The sequence below is a fragment of the Triturus cristatus genome, chromosome 2_2, assembly GCF_964204655.1.
Source record: "Triturus cristatus chromosome 2_2, aTriCri1.1, whole genome shotgun sequence".
NCBI classification, from domain to species: Eukaryota; Metazoa; Chordata; class Amphibia; order Caudata; family Salamandridae; genus Triturus; species Triturus cristatus.
This window is the reverse complement of record NC_140582.1, coordinates 1,222,105,406-1,222,124,814: the sequence shown is the minus strand read 5'-3', so window position 1 is coordinate 1,222,124,814 and position 19,409 is coordinate 1,222,105,406. Positions and strand designations below refer to the sequence as shown.

Here is a 19,409-nt window from a genome sequence, read left to right as displayed (position 1 = left end):
TGCGTTCTGCCTTCCTGACGGCTATTTTTGTGCTTTTTAAGTCAGGAGTGATAGTTTTTTAGGACAGTTTGTTTCCTTCTTTGGGGCAAGAGTCCAAGCACTTGATAATGGCTGCATCAAATTTTTTCGCAACCTCGTTTACATTAATCATTTCAGAAGGGGGAATGGGAACAAAAGTTGTCAAAAATGTTTCCAAGTTAATCTTGTTCCTTGGTCGACTAAGCTTCTGCTCTTTCTTTGGGGCAGGTTGAGACAACATTTGGCACAATTGAAAGCTTATAAGGTGATGGTCTGACCATAGGATGGGGAGGGTTTGATTGATCTTTATGTGAGGTGAATTGGTGAATAACAGATCTAGAGTGTGACCGGCGATATGGGTAGGGCCTGTTATCAATTGTTTTAGGCCCAGTGAGGCCAGATTGGTGATCAGGTCTCCTGAATAGGGGTAATTTTTAAGCTCGGCATGATTAAAATCTCTGAGGAGAATAAACTTATCTGCCGCGAGAACATGTGGTGCAATAGTTTCCGTTAGATTATTTGAGAAATGGGTTTTATTTCCCGGGGGTCTGTACAAGAGCGCGTCTTTCCATGTTTTGCTTCTTGTGCTCTCTATTGCAAACACACAGATTTCGCCCCAGTCAGCCTGGATGGCCTCTATGGTGTGTAATTTGATGTTTGCTTTGAATGCAATGGCTATGCCTCCTTTCTTCCCTATCCTCTCATGCCTGATCATTCGGTAGTCAAGGGGGAGTACTGTTGCTACATCATGCTGTGAGGACTCGTTTAGCCATGTTTCAGTAAAAAAGCAGAGGTCTGGCTTCTCCGATTCCAGTAGAGACCAGACTTCAATTGAGTGTTTGGGGAGGGAGCGTGTGTTACAATATAGTGCCTTAAACTCGAAATCAAGGCTTTGGACCGGTGGGCAGAGGGAGAGTGGTGTTGTGCACTATTGGTACGGCTGCCTTAGTGGTGTGTAGGTACTCTGGATTATCGGTGATAGAGGAAGGAAGGGCATATGTTCCCCGGGTACAAGTTTTGTTTAAGGAGTGTAACTCCTGGCTGGTATATTTGATGATCGTCATCACTGGTATTGATGAGGGCGAATATAAGACCGTAATGTTTAGGGGGAAAAGACAAAAACGGGCAGAGTGACTGGTGCCAGGTGACGGTCAGGCGCGGATGGGTGCAGACGGGCTTGCCTTTGGCGTGCCTTCAGAAACTACCAAGGACTCACGTGATCCATACACTGAGTCATCAACGTGATGGCGTGCACGTCAAAGGGAATTCATTGGCTGATGAAGCCACGAAAGGGGCTATACGCACAGCGTCCGTATCTGTGCTGACTCGTTCAAAAACGAGAATAGATGGAGATATAATGGTGGCTGTCATCGCATCACGCAAAGGCAGCACAGCTGTACCTAAAACATTTTCACTCAAATACTCCTACAAGTTAGATGCACAAAACATTCCATATGCTCGGATTCCTGGAGTGGGGGATAGAGGAATACCAAATATGGATTGTAGGCAAGGTTTAATACTAGCTGCACATGAGTTTTGGGGCTCTGCGCACACAGGCGTAAATGCGACTATTTCTTTACTGAAACAGCGCTATTGGTGGCCAGGGTTAACTAAGCAAATGAAGGACTATATCTTGAAATTTGACATCTGCCAACAGATGAAAGACTCCACCGTTGCACTCCCGCCATTACTGAAATCAGACAAACCTCTCACATATGTATACTTGGACCCCTGTGGCCCCTAGAAAGGGACAGGGCTTACAGGTATATCACGGTAGCAGTGGATTCATGCTCGAGATTCCTATGGGTTTGGCCTCAGCATTCTGCTGACGCTCAAACTGTTATAAAAGATTTGTGAAACTTCATCGGTACATACGCAGTTAGCACGTTACACTCTGACCGCGGCCCTGCATTTAGCTCTCGGGCATACGAAGAGGCCATGGAATGAATGGGCGTAGCATTGCAGTTCTCATCTCCGTATCATCCTGAGGGAAATTCTGTTGTGGAGAGAAAAAAGTGACATAAAGCAATCTTTAACAGATAGGATATTAGGCAAGGGCGGTAGTTGGGTCACACACCTGTATGGGGTTCAGCGGGCATTAAATAACCAGCCAAGAAGCTCTCTAGGGGGAGTCACTCCATGTGAGGTCCTGTTTGGGACACAAATGTGGGTACCTGATCTTGAGTGTCAAGGCACAGTGGTGGATGGAAAAACCATTTGATATCCATGATAGTTTGGTTGTTTTACAGGATCTAAAAGAATCCAGGACAAAACAAAGCAATGTCCATCTAAAGCAGACCGCCATTGAAGAAGTCAAGGTAGTCACGACAAGACCTGTCTGGATCCCAAAAGTGGGGGATCTGGTCAGAGAGAAAATTGCAGACAAAAAGAAATTTGGACCCTCTTACACAAAACCTGTACCAGTCCTTGCAGTATACTGAACAAGAACTGTGCTGTTCCTGCCTCTTGCTGGTAAAAAGGAGAAAAGATTTGTCTCAATCGACTTAATCAAACCATACTATGTGGCGGACACTAAATAGTAGGCCCAGTGGACTCCAATGTAGCAGACTTCCTCCTCTAGCTACAATCCAAGAAGTTCAAACAGAAAGACTCATCACGTTTGAAGAGCCACCTGTAAGGAATGAAGGACTAAGCAACAATGCTATGGAACTTGTTCCACTTGAACCAAACATTCAAATTAAAAATGCAAATCTGAATAATTCATAAGTTGCAATTAGACCTAATACAGACGTCTACAGCAACATTCCTTCACGAGAGGAAAATAACATTTCAACTAATCCCGATGCAATTAAAACAATTGATCGTACAGCTTCTGGCTTTTTCATGAACTATGATACATTTTCACTGGACCCAAGTGAGCCGGAAACAACGCCAGCCAAAGCACCATTCAAGCAAGAATTAAAGGACTTTCTTATCTTTCTTCAAAAGACATACCTGGTATCACCTTGGATTGAACTAATGGACACTATCTTCAACAAGATTCCGCAGACCGAAAGGTCAACATCCTCCTGAAGCCACACACATCGTCCCATCGTGAACAAAGAGACTTGTCATCAGTGAACATCACAGCTCTTTCTATACCCGATGGTATAGTATGGGACAAGGTTGATTTCAACCTATTCGGACCGACCAAACTTAATCATGTGTTTAAAATCTCATTAAGTGATTTTATTACCTCCAGTACATTTTCCGAGGATTAGGACACTGAAACAGTTCATAACATGTTATCTGATTTGGAGAAAATTGCTGCATTTTCTAATAATGAAATGTTAAATGGTTCATCAGATTATGATAAATTGTACTGTTACCAGCAATATGGTCATTATTTTCTGCACAAATCCATTTCTCCTAGGAATGTATTTGAATACAATCAGTGGGAACATTGCCCAACACCACCAAGAAGTAGTTCACAAACATTTGCACAAAAATTTGCATACTTTTCAGGGTTTAACACCACAGATTCAGCCACATTTTATTATAAGGTTGCACCAACATCAGCGCTGAAAATTATGTTGACAAACACTAAACAGATTTACTATGCTTCCTTTTTGGACAAATTGTCTGAACAGTGTTTCGACCTATGGCAAGACGAAATTGACACAAAATCGATTTGGGGTTCAAGGAACTGGCTAGTCCAGGGTACAGAGGCACTATTTAGAGCATGCCTTATTGCACAGCAGATCTTTTTAAATGATACTGTGCAACAGACATCCTGTCTTGGAATAGCCAAGATAAAGGACCTAAACACTAAAGTTTCCAACACCAACAAAGGGGTGGCAGAATTCTCCTACAACGAAAGGGGCAACAGTAGATGACATACTAAAGTACAATAGAACAGACCTCAATTGGAAGAAGTGAGCGGTTTGGCCCTTAGGCTAGGGGTGGGCGGAATTTGCGAAATTCACTTTCGCAAACTATTGCAAAAATGTTAATAATCTCCGCAAACACGTGGAAATATCGCGACGACGCGGAAGTTTTTTTCCCGCCCGTTCGCGGTATTTTCTGCGTGATCACGGCTGGCCAACTTACCCATGCGGTTGCTCACGGGCGCAGCCATCTTGTTTTCACTTGTCTCGCGGTGCATGATCGCGAGAAGAAAGACGTGATCGAATGACGTGATCGCGCGACGAATGACGTCAATGCAGGCGCGAACGGTCGCGAGACAGCGCAAATGGCTACCAACAATCAAACATCTCGTGGAGAACGCGACCGGATCGGTAAAACTTGTCGGCAAACGCGGGGATTCAGGTAAGGCGATCGCGCGCACGAGAAAATGTATTTTTTGACGGTGCGAGCAAGAAACAAATATCCGGAAAAATGTGGATTGGGGAAATTGACGTTTTTGCGCTCTCCGCGGAACGCGAAACTGTCAAATTATCGCAATTTCCGCAAGCGGAACGGAATTTTCGCCCAGGCCTACCTTAGACACAAACACGTGTCATAAACAGTTCCTGCACATCACCGAGGGACTCGGTATGCATAGGCCAGACCCGCGTTATGTACAGAGAGAACATCCAGGGGTAGTGACATCCTATAGTGTTGGGAAGTTGTGCCTACAATGGCTAGAGACCTCAACACTTGCAGAAGTGAAGCAACACTTATCTTTACTCTCACAAGATATGGATCTTGGGGAGTTTTTACTAGGACCTAGGGAACGACGTCAAAAACGTTTCATATATGCAGGCATTTATGCTGCTTATAATGAAATCTGGACTATTTCCCAACAAGAAGCCGCAGAGAGAATACGGGAAATAGACCGTATAAACTTAGAAAAACCTTTTGCTTTGGTGGATAATGGGTCACCAACTCTGACCTCCAGAGTATATTCATTGGGCAACATTGTATCTTCTGCTACTGTCATACTGGAACAGGATTTAGCCATATTACAAAACGGCCAATCACAGTTCCGTTCTATCATGTTATTGAGCTGGACGCTGCAATCTTTGCGTGCAGGCCTTGTGCCTTGGCGTTTTATAAACGGTACATCTCTGTCTTCAGAATACAATCTAACTGATACACAGATAGAAATGGCACAAAGGGGAGCTAAATATACAATGCTGCAAATTGAAAAACTGGACAGGCTACCATTTACAGTGGCTTAATTAGCATCAACTAATCCATGGCCAAATCACTCTCCCGGTCACTACAGTTCAGTTTCACTATTGCCTCGACCAATGGCAGGCAGGCACATATGAAAAATTGGGTAAAGAATACATTAAGAAATCTTGGGATTTACCATATAAGTTTCGATACTGGAGTGGGGATCGAGAAGTTTTTCTTAGTGGTACCAACTGCAAGGATGCTTTAAGAGGTTCTCTCACATGCCAAGATATCGTTTTGCACGGAGTCTGTAATGGTTCAGTTTCAAATCTGTCTTGCCACATGAAAGGAACACCAGCTGCTGTGATATCGCCAGTGTTAGAGTTACTTTCGAATCGGAGTTACTTGATGCTGAACGATCAAGGTTGTTGTGGCATGCTTCCAGGCATTGCATATCTGGTAACCGTGAATACCAGGGTTACTTGCTGTATGCAAGTATTGTTTCCTCCGACAAATACAGTCAGGGAGGCGCTAGTATGGCCTTCACTGAATGTTTCATTGATACAGTTTGTTACTGTTATGAGAATGAAAACCATGCTTTTACAGCAAACCGTGCCACTGACCTCCGCTCAAGAAACCTTTGAACTTCAGGGTACAAGGACCTCAACAGAGATCCAGGCACTAATTCGAACAAATTGCCCCCTACATTTCGTAGAAATGGTGGGTCGTATCTTTAACATGTATGATACGAGTGGCATTATTCACCTATTTAAGACCATAGGGTCCGAATTTCTTAGCACATTCCAGACAATCCTCTGAGTTATTTCTAACTTCATACACTGTCTGTTTGAAAGCATTTTCAGGGGTCTACCTCTGATACTGCTCGCTGTAGCTGGAATCCTGATTATCGTCTACCTGCTGCGCAATGGACGGACCATCGGCCAGCGAGATTGCGAAAGCTCTCCTGGAAAGACATTACCGTGAGCGCATGATACGGCATTTCGGTGCACCTCACCTACGAGAACTAAGTGCTTCTTGGTTCTTATCATTCAGACCAGTCTTTGAGGACTGCATCGTAACTGTCTTCCGATGCCTGTTCTGCGGAAGCGAATGCGAGTTGGACATCTGTCTGACACCTCTGACGGAGACGCCAGCGGACTTAGACTCCAGGCTGGAACCCTTGTGGTCCCATGCACAACTCTGTCCCCAGCGTATTCCCATCTTGACGCATGCCTCTCTTGAGGAGCCGCAGGTGCCATTTATGACTTAATTAAATTTCAGCTCCAGCATTGACACTGAGGTTCCGAATTCAGCAGTGGCAGCCTATCAGCTATTCACAATGAGTAGTTGCATCTATGCTAACTTGACGTGCTATACGAGGTACTGCAATAATTGTCCCCTGCTGTAGCAGGCAGTGATAATGTTATGTCTCCCAGCCAGGACTTCTAATCTGAATCTGGCTCACCGTGTGCTGGGAACGAATATGGAACTTTTTCCTTCCCTATCTATTTTTAAAATAACTTTTTGCAAATTGACACTTTCCATACCAAAGCATGGTCTTCCAAGTACGCTTACAGTAGTTCAACTTGTGTAATCGAACTCATTTAGAACCGTGATTTGCTGAACTTTATTACAATATCAAACATTACCAAAGAATTTTCCTTGTTTTTTAAATGTTAAGAAACATTTTAAACACTGCTTAATAAATGTATACACTGCCACTGTTATAAATGTGTATTTACAAAATGTGTATTATTATTGTTAAGTATAAGGTGGAGTGGGTGTTATATTTCATATTGGTACCCTAATATATGTCCAGGAAACATCATACACTTTCCATACATCAGCTCCCGTTATTTCATATGAATGACCCTTATAAGGACATAACTCCAAATAATGACAAAATGCCTTATAAGGACTGCAACCTTTTATGGACTAAACCTTTAACCTAGTTCCATTCCGAGGGTGGGTTTTTCCCAATCAAAATTCCAAAGACGTCATCCTTAGCACATATGAATAATTGATGAGTACACTCTCCAGGCGGTACACTTCACGTGTCCCATCGACGCACAAGATTTCATCCTCATACTGAACAATGGGTAACACACATACATAGACTGTATAAATACAGCACCTCTTGCTATCAGAAGGCAGGAGGGAACCAAGACTTCAAGGCAGACACACTGACCAGAGACGCTGCAGCTCCGGCATGCGATCGTGCCAGCTGACAGTGGTATAACGATCCCTTGCGGGGTATCCAGCTCAAGTCCAGGACGAAGTCCCATACTCTCACTATTCATGTATGGGGGTTTGACTAAAGCCTAGTGGGATTCTTGGCTTATGGGCTCTTAGGCTTAGGCTATATAGTACCTACTCACATGCTAGGTACACTTAGGTAAATCTAGACAGGCATCTTAGGAGTACGCAATTTATTTTATAAATGCATTTTATATTCATGTATATGTTCATGACTGTTGCAAAATGGTAGAATACTTTTCCTTCTTATTCACTGTTCTGCTGGTTCTTTATCTCTGCCACTGTGTTACAGTAGTAACTGCGAACTTATTCTACATGAGAAGAACTACTGTACAATAAATTCTTATTGTAAACATGTTCGACTGTTTCTTCTTTGTATCTCTCTGAGAGCAAAACAAGCAAGCATGAGTGACTGGGTGAAAAGTAATCTATTGTTTCCATGAGTCTGAGGTTTATTATGTTCTGAGGTTGCCAAAAACTAATCTCTCTGATAATAGGAGATTCTAGTGGCACTGCGAGCTAGCTAATGCAAACCAAAGGCTAACATATGCGGCGGGGTGTACGGAGTCTGTCTGCTACCAGACGCACGGTATATGTTATCCATAAACATCGTAGGTCCTGCATGACGGAGTACTATTGGGACTACACTATACTACAGGGCTAGATAAGTCACCCCTCTAGCAGGGTGCACTAGCCTCAGCTGAGGGTACAGTGGCATGAGCCCTGTACCCCTACAGTGTCCAAGTCCATTCCTAGACATTGTAAGTGTAGTAAAGCCATAGAGAGTACATGGTCTGGGAGTTGGTCAATATGAACTCCACAGTTCCATTATGGCTTTACTAAAACCTGGGAAGTTTTGTAGCAAACCTCTCAGCACATTAAACCCACACTGATGCCATGCCAGTGTGGGATTTAATGTACAATGCACGCAGAGGGCATATTCGAGATACCCCCTGAAAAACGTCCAGCCTTGGTGTGGTTCCTGAATAGCTACCTGTCATTTACCACCACCAGACTGGTTTCAGGACCCCTGGGTAGAGAGCCTCCACTCTATGGGTCCAGAGACAAAGCTCATCCTGGGCAGAGGTGTCATGCCTCCTCCCCCAGGATTAGTTGGGTCCACGAAAGAAGAAACTTCAAAGGCCTGCCGTCTTTGTACGCTGTCCCTGCCTTTTGCTGCCCCTGCATCTGGCTCCCACTGGTTCTGATCCCCACTTTGGGCAGAAGAATCGGCGGAAAACTGAGATAGGAGGAGCTGTGTGCCCACCTTTGCCAACCCCAACCCTCAATTGGGGGAGGCGAGGTGAAGCACACATCTCAGTCCCGTCCATCTCAGAGATGAGGGGACCCAATCCATTACGAAGAAGCTTATTCCCCTCTCCTACTGGAGGGTGGTTATAATAGGGGGTGTACTCACCCCAAGGAAGGGAACTATTGGTCTCGACCTAAACGCCCCTGTAAAGCCCCTACATTTAGTATTTAGGGGCGACCCTAAACTTGTCTCCTCAGATTCAAGATAGAAAGAAGGACCGAAGAGGCATGCTGACACAGGAAGCAGAGGATGCCTACTGCTTGGACCTCAGATCTACTGGCCTGTCCCGACTTAAACCTGCCTACAGTGAGAACCCCGGCCACTCCAGCAGCTAACAACCCCTAGAGCCCGGAGGACCTGCCTGCAGTCATCTAACAGACTCTGTCTCCCGTGATTTGCTAAAGCCAAAACTCACCCACAGAATCTGAATCCAGGTGGCTCTGCAAACTTGACCTGGTGTTCCCTGACTGCCCTCAATCTCCAAGACGACGCCTGCAACCTCAACCGGACAGATCAAACCTGACCGCGACCGGAGCTGGTTAGAAGAGCCCCTTACACCCATTGCCCACGACCTTGGGTGGCCCAACCGACAGTGTCCAGGCATCCCCCAAGGTCCCACCTTACCTCTCCAGCCAGTGGTTTCCTCCAGGAATTCTCCCTGCCCCAGCCTACAGTGTCTTTACTGAACTGAAGATCTCCATTGACATCCACTGGGTCCCCGACGTCACCTTGGCACACTGCACCCGGCTGACCCAGTGCCGCTGGTGGTGCAGCTCCTGTGCTGATTGTTGGCCCCTGCAGTGTTGATCTTAACTCCAGGAGCTTTGCTCCCACACCTCTGTGGCCTGCTCATAAGCAGCCCCTGACCGAAGGCTCCCTTGGCTAACATTGGGCCCCTGCACTCTGCACACGGCTGCCCCAGTGCTTTTGGTGGTGCAACTTGAGAGCCAACCTAGACCTTGGGGAACCTTGGTCCTAGCCCCCATAACTCCCACTTGTGAGTCAAGTACTTACCTGTGTAACCGATACCCATTTTTCTCTCATGAGAACCGATGTTATGTGTTTTTGTACCTAAAATGTTTTAGGTATTGAACTCATGTTTTGTATGCAAAAAAAGAAACTACACTGTAAAACTTGAAAAGTCTTACTTACGGTGTATTGTGAGATCCCTGCTGTGGTATTTAGGCATACCACCCTGAGTAGTTGATGTAATCCAAAAGTAATTACTGTGTAAATTAAACTGTTTTTGAACCAATACCAACCTGTAATGATTGTAAATTCAACCACAACTGCATTTCCTAGTACAGTCTTGCATTTGAGAGTATATTTTACTTACCTGTGCCAAGACCTGCTTGGTTCTAAAGATAAAACATACGTACACCTTTTTTATAGTTACCTAATAGGTCTGGATTCAGTCTCTGAGTGAGTGCCTTCAGTCTTAATTGAGTGAATACAATACCCTCTGAATAAGCCTAACTGCTCTCCCAAACTATCACAAAGAGAGCTGTTGGTACTTACAAAATTTAGCCACTGCCTACCTCTGGGGATTTCCCTGGACTCAGTGCACACTGTACCTTAATTTGGTATAGTATACTTGAAGATGAAGGATCACAAGAAAACAACAGCCAGCCAGGGCAAAAATCCGGATCCCAAAGGATACAATGAGTCACAAAGAAATAAAATATCCAAGAAAGAAGTGGCTCAAACAGATAGATTCACCAAAGAACAAAAATATATTTCCACTACAACGTTTCAGCTTCCGCCTTCCTCAGGTAGTACAAGATGGTTTGCTCTGTGGCTGCACAGATGACACAGCTGAATTTTCAAAAAGCATCATGAGTGAAGATTCCATTTGGAATGTGGAATCAATGCAGTCCTGAGAGCTCTTGAGATATGCAGTAATCAGCTTGTGTTGTCAGTAATGTTCAGTCCATCTGGATGCAGTGATTTTAAACGGTACATCCAGACGTTTTCCCTGGAGTCCAGTAGTTCTTCCTTTGAAACATGTTCCACGGGGAAAATCTTCAAATCTGATAGTGAATGATCCACAAGGTTGAAATGATTTGCTACAGGCTGGTCAATTTTCTTATTAATTATTGCAGATTTGTGGTTCCTGAATATTGTACGGAGGTCATTCACTGTTTGGCCTACATATTGTTTTTTACAGCTTTGCCATTGGCACCGAATCACATAAATAATGCATGTTGAGCAACATGTAAGATGCTGCCTTATTGCATAGGTCCTTCTCGTAACAGAACTAGTTACAGATGATATTTGTAAAAGATATTCATACGTGATTGAAATTAAATCTGCAAAACTAAAAAGAGATGTTAAGATTTCATATACCTCCTCTTCCAACTCACCACTTCATAAATCATTCTGTTTTTGAGATTTTCTTGTCAGTGAACGCCCTGTGAGTAAACAGCATAAAAAGAATAGAAGATTTATAAGAAAAAAAGGCTGCATAGCATCAGTCAGCTACAACCCTTCCAGACACCCGACCCAGTTATTGACCTGACTGGAGGGCTTCTATCACCATGGGAATTGAACCTGTTGAGCAAAGGCCTCTTTCTGTCCTGTACTGAAGGACCATAATACTGCCAACTTGATGAGAGACCTAAAAACCTTCGAGACATGATGCAGAATACTTTTACAATAATTCTAATGTTGATCTGCCAAGCTACCTTCCAGATCCATTTAAGAAGTTCCGCCATCCCAAATCAAGGACTCCTCAATGTGGTAGAAATCCTGTCCTTGATACATACATTTTATCCATCAAGAAACTCATCAAGGAATCAACACCTAAAAGGATTTTTGATAACATCACCCGAGAAGAAAGAAAAGCTCTCCACCTCCTTCAATAGAGAATGGGTGTCATTATAAAACCGGCAGACAAAGGTGGTGCAGTGGTTGCCATGAAAGTAAGTGATTATATTGAGGAAGGAATGAGACAACTAATGGATACCAACACTTGCAAACCTGTAGAAACTGTTCAAGTCTTCTGTGGGATCAAAGACATTAAGAACATGGTTGTAAGATACAGGAGTTTAAACCTCATTGGTAAAACAACAGCAGATATACTTGTTCATCCCAAACCAAGACCTGGGAGATTTTACATGCTTCCCAAAATTCACAAAATTAACAATCCTGGCCGTCCCATCATCTCTGGCAATGACACAGCCACTGAGAGACTATCTTTATTTGTCGACCTGCACCTCCAGCCCATTGTACAGGAACTTCCATCATTTATTAAAGACACCAGTCACTTCCTTCAGATTATTGAAAAATTAAACCAAACCTACACATTTGATGATGATACTCTTCTGGCTACATTTGATGTTACATCATTATACACCAATATACCACATGAGGATGGGCTTATGGCATTATCTGAAGCTCTTGATAAAAGAACTGTGAAAAAGCCATCAACAAATGTGCTTACCAACTTTGCAAGAGTTATCCTTAAATCCAACAATTTTACATTCAATGGAAAACACTATCTGCAGATACAAGGGACTTCCATGGGCACTCGGATGGCTCCATCCTATGCAAATATCTTAATGGGCAAACTAGAGAACTGTATACTTGCTACTTCTAGCATCAAACCACTGGTATGGCTACGATACATTGATGACATATTTATAATATGGAATGCAGGAAGAAGAACATTGGAACAATTTACAGCTTATATCAACAATATCCATCCTGCCATCAAATTTACCAGCAGCAATACTAAACAGAAGCCTCATCTCCCTTTTCTGGATGTGCTACTCAATTCATGAACACAAAATTACAACTGATCTGTACCACAAGCCTACAGATGCTCATTTGTATCTAAACTGGACTCCATGTCACCCACACCACAGTAAACTGAGCATCATCTACAGCCAAGCACTCAGAATAAGACGCATCTGCAGCAATGAGGAAACCTGTAAAGACCATCTACAGGAGCTTGCTACATTATTTAAAAGGCGAAGCTATCCTCTGCATATCATACAGCAACAAATTGACAAGTCTTTGCAGTTACCCAGAGAAGCACTTATTTGGAATACCAACGGCAGAAACAAAAGAGACAGAACTCCATTTGTAGTTGACTATCATCCATCAGCTCCTAACTACAGATGTATAATTCCAAAAACATTTCCCTTACTGTCCAGTTGTGAAAAATTGCAAAAGGTTTTTCCAAAACTACCAGTCATTGCTTACCGCAGAGCTCCAAATTTACGATCTCTTATTGTGGGAGCTGAACTCAAGCAAGCTGTAACAAATGCAGGGGTTCAGTGCTGTGACTCTAAAAGGTGCATCACGTGTGAATATCTTTAACAAACATCATCTGTAACTAGTTCGGTTACGAGAAGGACCTATGCAATAAGGCAGCATCTTACATGTTGCTCAACATGCATTATTTATGTGATTCAGTGCCAACGGCAAAGCTGTAAAAAAACAATATATAGGCCAAACAGTGAATGACCTCCATACACGATTCAGGAACCACAAATCTGCAATATTTAATAAGAAAATTGACCAGCCTGTAGCTAATTATTTGAACCTTGTGGATCATTCACTATCAGATTTGAAGATTTTCCCTGTGGAACATGTTTCAAAGGAAGAACTACTGGACTCCAGGGATAACTTCTGGATGTACCGTTTAAAATCACTGCATCCAGATGGACTGAACATTACTGACAACACAAGCTGATTACTGCATATCTCAAGAGCTCTCGGGACTGCATTGATTCCACATTCCAAATGGAATCTTCACTCCTGATGCTTTTTGAAATTCAGCTGTGTCATCTGTGCAGCCACAGAGCAAACCATCTTGTCCTACCCGAGGAAGGCGGAAGCTGAAACGTTGTAGTGGAAATATATTTTTGTTCTTTGGTGAATCTATCTGTTTGAGTCACTTCTTTCTTGGATATTTAATTTGGTATAGTATATACAGAGCCAGCTTCCTACAATTGGAATTAGAATGTTTTTTTTTTTTACCGTTCTTAAACAAATTGCTGGGAAAATATGGGCAAAAACGATGTCAGTGCATTTGTGATCCTTTGGCTGCAGGAATGCTGAATGATTAGAGATATTCTGCTTATGCTGCATATTTTGCAGATTTAACAAAATTATTGTTTTCTAACTGAATGGATGAAAGTAATACTGCCAGAAAATGTGCCACATACTTAGCATTTTTTGCTGCATTATTGGATATCCTTGAATATAATTGGGTCCTCCATGGCACGATCCTAGTAGCCCTGAGAGTGTTAAAGCTCCGAAGGGTGATTTGGAGTTTGTTGTTATGGTTATAAATATTTATTTTGTGGTTCCTTGTTATATGTGTATTTTTATACCACTTCATCCTGTGTGATAACCACATCAAAACTTGTGATGGATGGATGGACGGAGAGATAGATAGATAGCACCATGAACTCTCAACTTAAAAGTGACCTCAGCAGTCTGCTGAAATCTACAAACCCACCCTTCCTTGCTGTCCTCCTACAACTGAGTATATTTATATTTTCTTGCCTTAAAATATCAAGGTTTTGTGGAATTCCGCCCAATGTGTGCCCTCCCTCCTACCTTATTGGGAGTACAAATAGAATAATGTCCAATGAATTACCACTCCGTAGATGCTACATATCTTTCTAATGGTCACCCTACCCCATTTCAAAATAAAGAACGTGAATTCAGCCAGATTGGCGCACGTTTTTTGGCAGTGAGTTCGGTGGATTTAAATAGCTGCAAATCCTGAAATAGGAGCATCCAGGTTATACCCTCAGATGCCATATTTTGTGCCCCAACATTTAACTAAGGTGCTAAAAAATATTGTGAATCCTGCCCAATGCACAAACAAACAGAGATGAAACAACCACTAATGAATCTATAAATATAAGAGGCATGCAGGAAACCACTTGCTGAATAATTATTTTGATCATTCACACTGCATAATAATCTGCTGGGCATTATTCAATTATTTAAACAAATATGTAAAAGTGTGTACACTTTTCTCTCAACAGCTCGTAATCTCCATTCAGCAAAGGACTTTCTAAATGAGAGCATTCCGATTGAGAAAGAAAAGAGCAATCCATCCATTCACCAACTTCAGCTTCACAGACAGAAGATTGACGCGGATGGACATCTGCAGAAGTGCACATTTGGACCACAAAAACCCACCTATGATGACAAGGTGATCATGCTACTTGGAGCAACAGGGTCAGGAAAAACCACTTTAATTAATGGGATGGCCAACTACATCTTAGGAGTTAAGTGGGAGGATGATTTCCGATTTAAACTAATTGATGAAGAGACCAGTCGATCGCAAGCGGAGAGCCAGACCTCTTCAATAACTTCGTATCGCCTCATTCACCAAGAGGGTTTCCAGGTGCCCTACAGCCTCACTATCATAGACACTCCAGGATTCGGCGACACTAGGGGCATCGAGAGAGACCGCTTCCTCGTTGAACAGATCAGAGAGTTATTTTCTACATCCGGTGGTGTTGATCATCTAGACGCAGTATGCTTTGTAGTCCAGTCCTCATTGGCTCGTCTCACCCATTCACAGAGATATATATTTGATTCCATCCTCTCTATTTTTGGGAAAGATGTGGCCGATAACATACTCGTACTGATCACCTTCGCCGATGGACAAAAACCTCCAGTGCTTGAAGCAATTAGAGTGGCAGAGATGCCTTGTCCAATGGTCAACGGTGCCCCTGCCCATTTCAAATTTAACAATTCTGCCCTGTTTGCTTCCAATGGATACGATGAATCCACAGAGGACTCAGAAGAGGATGAAAACTTTGATAAGATGTTCTGGAAGATGGGTGTGAACAACCTCCAGAGGTTTTTTACATCACTAAACACGCTGGAAACCAAAAGCTTGCAATTAACCAAGGAAGTTCTTGATGAGCGCAAGCAGCTAGAGGTTGTTGTGGAAGGTCTGCAGCCTCAGATCAAAGCTGGTCTGGCAAAGCAGGAGGAGATCAGGAAAACAAAGGCGATCTTGGAGCAGAACAAGGACAAGATGAAAGCCAATCATAACTTTGAGTATGAAGTGTCTGTAACTGTACCAGAGAAAAAAGATGTAACTGGTGTCATAACTAATTGTCAGAAGTGTCACTACACCTGTCACTATCCATGTCTGATTGCTGATGATGATGAGAAGCATAACTGTTCGGCAATGGATAAAAATAAGAACTGCAGAGTGTGTCCAGGGCGCTGTATCTGGAAAATTCATTACAATATGAAATACAAATGGATTTATGAAACCAAGACTGAGAAAAGAACTTACCACAATTTAAAGGAGATCTATGAGAAGGCACGTGGTAAAGTGATGACGACTGAAGGGATATTTCAGCAGCTGAACGAGGAGCTTGCTTGCGTTGAAGAAAGAGTTGCAGATCTCATTGACGCGCTGTGCAAGTGTCTCCGGAGACTAGAAGATATCGCCCTGAAGCCAAACCCGCTCTCAACGCCGGAGTACATTGACCTGCTGATCCAGTCAGAGAAAGATGAAGCCAACCCGGGCTACATGGAGCGCATCCAATCACTGATGGCCGTGAGGGAGCGGGCTGTGCTGATTACCAAAGTCTCTGCGGGAGAGGAACTAATGCCAACAGGCCAGGCGCCTTCGAGCTCTGGGAAAAACACCAGGAGGGGTTTCTTTCACAATATTACAAGTTGGATAATTCATAAATAAGGAATTCTGGATTAAGTTATTGACAGATTTCTAATCCAAAGTAATTCTCCCCAGCAGTTTTTATAAAGGAAGAGTCACAAATGGTGTATTTTCCAGCATAGATATGAATAATCTGTCAATTTTCTTATTTTAAAGCCGAGCATCACAGCTGTGAAGTAATTACTTACCCTCGAGGAAAGGCTTCTTCTGAATGGGTGTTAGTCCAGCTTCAGATAAGATATGTCCAGGACACGAACACTTATGATTGATTCTTGCCTCTAAGACATCAACATGGGCTATTGAGGCCCTGGCTTGATACATTGAGGACATCCAGAGTGCAGAGAAAAGGAGGGGACGCGGGATCCGGAAAGAAAGGGAGCAGGGTCCGAAAAGCCAGGTGGAAACATCTTGTTGCGCACAGATATTTCTAATATTTTGCTCGGCCCTTAGAAGTTTGGGTGTGAAGCATGAATCTCTCGACTAGTTGTCTTTATCAGTTTTGCTTCCACTATCCTGGGTCATCTTTTCTCAGTGAAGTAATTGTATCTGGCATGTAATTGTAATCTGACATGAAACTGTATGTGACATGTAATTGTGATCTGCATGTAATTGTATCTGGCATGTAACTGTGATTTGTCTTCTTTATTGCTTGTTCACACCTGTCAAATCACCAGCAAAGCTCAGATATTTTGTCAAAATTTCCAATAGTGATTCTGTTGAATTTGTTATTATGATATAGACATTACTTTTTATTTCCTTAAGCAATAAACTGTCTTAAATACAGAGAAGGGCACAGGACTGGCTATTAAACATCTGTAGCTCACTGGAAATGATTTGAGTGAAACAGGAGGAGCGTCGCATGTAAGTACAAGAGTGACATGAGAAAGTGATCAGATGATAAAAGAAAGGGAGTGTACAAAACATGAGAACAGAGGGAGGGTGGGGAGAGGCTGAGATTAATTGAACAGCATAAGGGGAGGGAGAGGTGGTGCGTGGGCCAGGAGAGGAAGGGAAGGAGGGAGCAGGTCATTAATATCACTTGCAAATGAAAACAAGCATTGGCAAAGCCAATAGGTCAGGTTTATAAGGCAAAGTGCTTCTTTGTTGACTGCTTGTGTAGTTGTAGACTCACATGAGAATGAGTAAGTGATTGAGGGCATGGATGGAGGGGAGATGAATGGGTGAATGAATGTACAACTAAAGAGGCAGGGGAAGTGTGCGGAGCATGGTTGGGGAGTGAGTCTGAAGCACAGGGGACAGACTGGAAGAAAGAGAGAGAATGGGTGAGTGACTGAGTGCATTGGTTTAACAGTGACGTTATGGGTGGATGGGTCGCTAGATGAATGTTTGAGTGCATGAATTGAGCATGGGCTGTTTTGTTAATATCACAGCCCTCCAAGAGTCTCCAACAGTCAGCATCATCCAGCTGCGCGCAGGCGCTGCTGCTGAAGTTACAGGTCAAGAGTCAGCCGTTGCCGGCAGCAGCTATGAAAACCCTCTATTTATTTGTATTTATTTCAGAGCACTGTACATATGACAACCATAAACAAAGATCTGATACATAAGAATAACTTCTAAAAAAAACAAATATCAACTTTTAAGAACCCCAGTCAGATATGGCTGGTATGCAGTAACAGAGTTATTAATGGACAATCTCCCATTTTTATGCATCATTGGAATAGTTTTCTGCTTTGTGTCGGGTCCGTTTCAGGACCCCGGGTGGTAGTTTGTGTGGGTTCTGCTGGGAATGCATGTGCTTCAGCCTTGTACTGGTATTCCAGTCATTGTAGCGGCTACGGAGATCAGGGGACGGACTCATCGTGACTCCTAAGAGACCAAGCTGTTCATTAAGATCCTTTTCACCTCTTTTTTGAACACGTGGATCGATGGGTTAGACCGAACCTTGGGTTTTAGAGAGTTCCAAATCCTGGAAGCTGATCCGGAAAAGGCGCATGTGTAGGTCGTTTGTTTTCTGATTCTGGGGGGTTCTACCCTGAGAGAGAGTGTGCGCTTCTGAGTGATTGGCTTGCCAGCTGATAAAGGGTGAGAGTTGAGATGAAGGCGCTATACTGCTCACCTGTGGAGGCAGAGTCTACATCCCATGGCAGGCGAGAGGTGTACGGTGCAGGAAGGCGGCAGGTCGTGAGCTGCACACATTCCTTCTGTAGGTTGAGGTTGTGCTGTGCAAGTAGAGGCGATCATGTGTTACACTGCCTCCAGGTGCCTATGTAGACTGGGGCTGTGCAGTGCACTATTGTGTCAGGGGGCAGGACACAGCAAGCACCCTCAAGGCTGCACAAGTATCACTATGGTTGGACTGGGACAGCAGGGTGCTGAACACAGGAATGACAATGGTAAGAATGTGGTGAGTAATTCCAGAGTGTGAAGGGTAGCGATGGTGGGACTGGGGAGTAACGCAAGACAGTCAGAAATATTGTTGACACTGTAGTGAGTGATGTGAGAGCAGACGGGTGGCAATGATGAGGTCGGTGAGTACAGTAAGAGTGGTTTTGATAACTTTGGTGACAGAGGTAAATCATGTGAGAGTGTCGTGCTGATGAGGGTTGTGAGTGATAGGAATGTGAAGGCGCCAAGACTGGTGAGTGATGTCGCTGTGTAATGGATGGTGATGGGAAGGCTGTGGTAAGTGATGCAAGAGTGGAATGTCTTGTGATGGTGAGTGATGTGTATGTGATGGGCAGTAATCAGGAGTGATAGTGACTGGAAGTGTGGTGAGTTGTTATGATGAGTCTGTAGTAAGTAGAGCAAGAGTGGAATGTCTTGTGATGGTGAGCGATGTGTATGTGATGGGTAGTAATGGTGAGTGATAGTGACTCGAATTGTGATGATGGGTCTGTAGCAAGTAGTGCAAGAAGGGGATGTGTTGTGATGGTGAGCGATTTGAATGTGAGAGGCAGCAATAGTGAGTCTTGTGAGTGACAACAACTGTGACAATTTGATGGGTTGCGATGACAAGGCTGTGTTGAGAAATGAGGGCTGCAATAATGGGATGGGTACAGATGTCACAGCTGTTGTGAGGGATGTGAGTGTGGTGTGTAGCGACATATGAGGCAGACCCAGCAAGAGCCAAGT

The 19,409-nt window shown here is 43.5% G+C and overlaps 1 protein-coding gene across 4 annotated transcripts in view; it reads left to right on the top strand.

Moving 5' to 3' along the window:
- Positions 1-17,099, top strand: part of LOC146863442 (uncharacterized) — a 521,477-nt gene extending 504,378 nt beyond the window's left edge. For all 4 annotated transcript variants that reach the window (XM_085642874.1, XM_085642875.1, XM_085642878.1 and 1 more), the window contains one exon: positions 14,656-17,099. In XM_085642874.1, the coding sequence (XP_085499000.1) occupies positions 14,656-16,337 (1,682 nt within the window). In that variant the 3' untranslated portion in view covers positions 16,338-17,099. The remainder of the gene's footprint in view (positions 1-14,655) is intronic.
- The last annotated feature ends 2,310 nt before the right edge of the window (positions 17,100-19,409 follow it).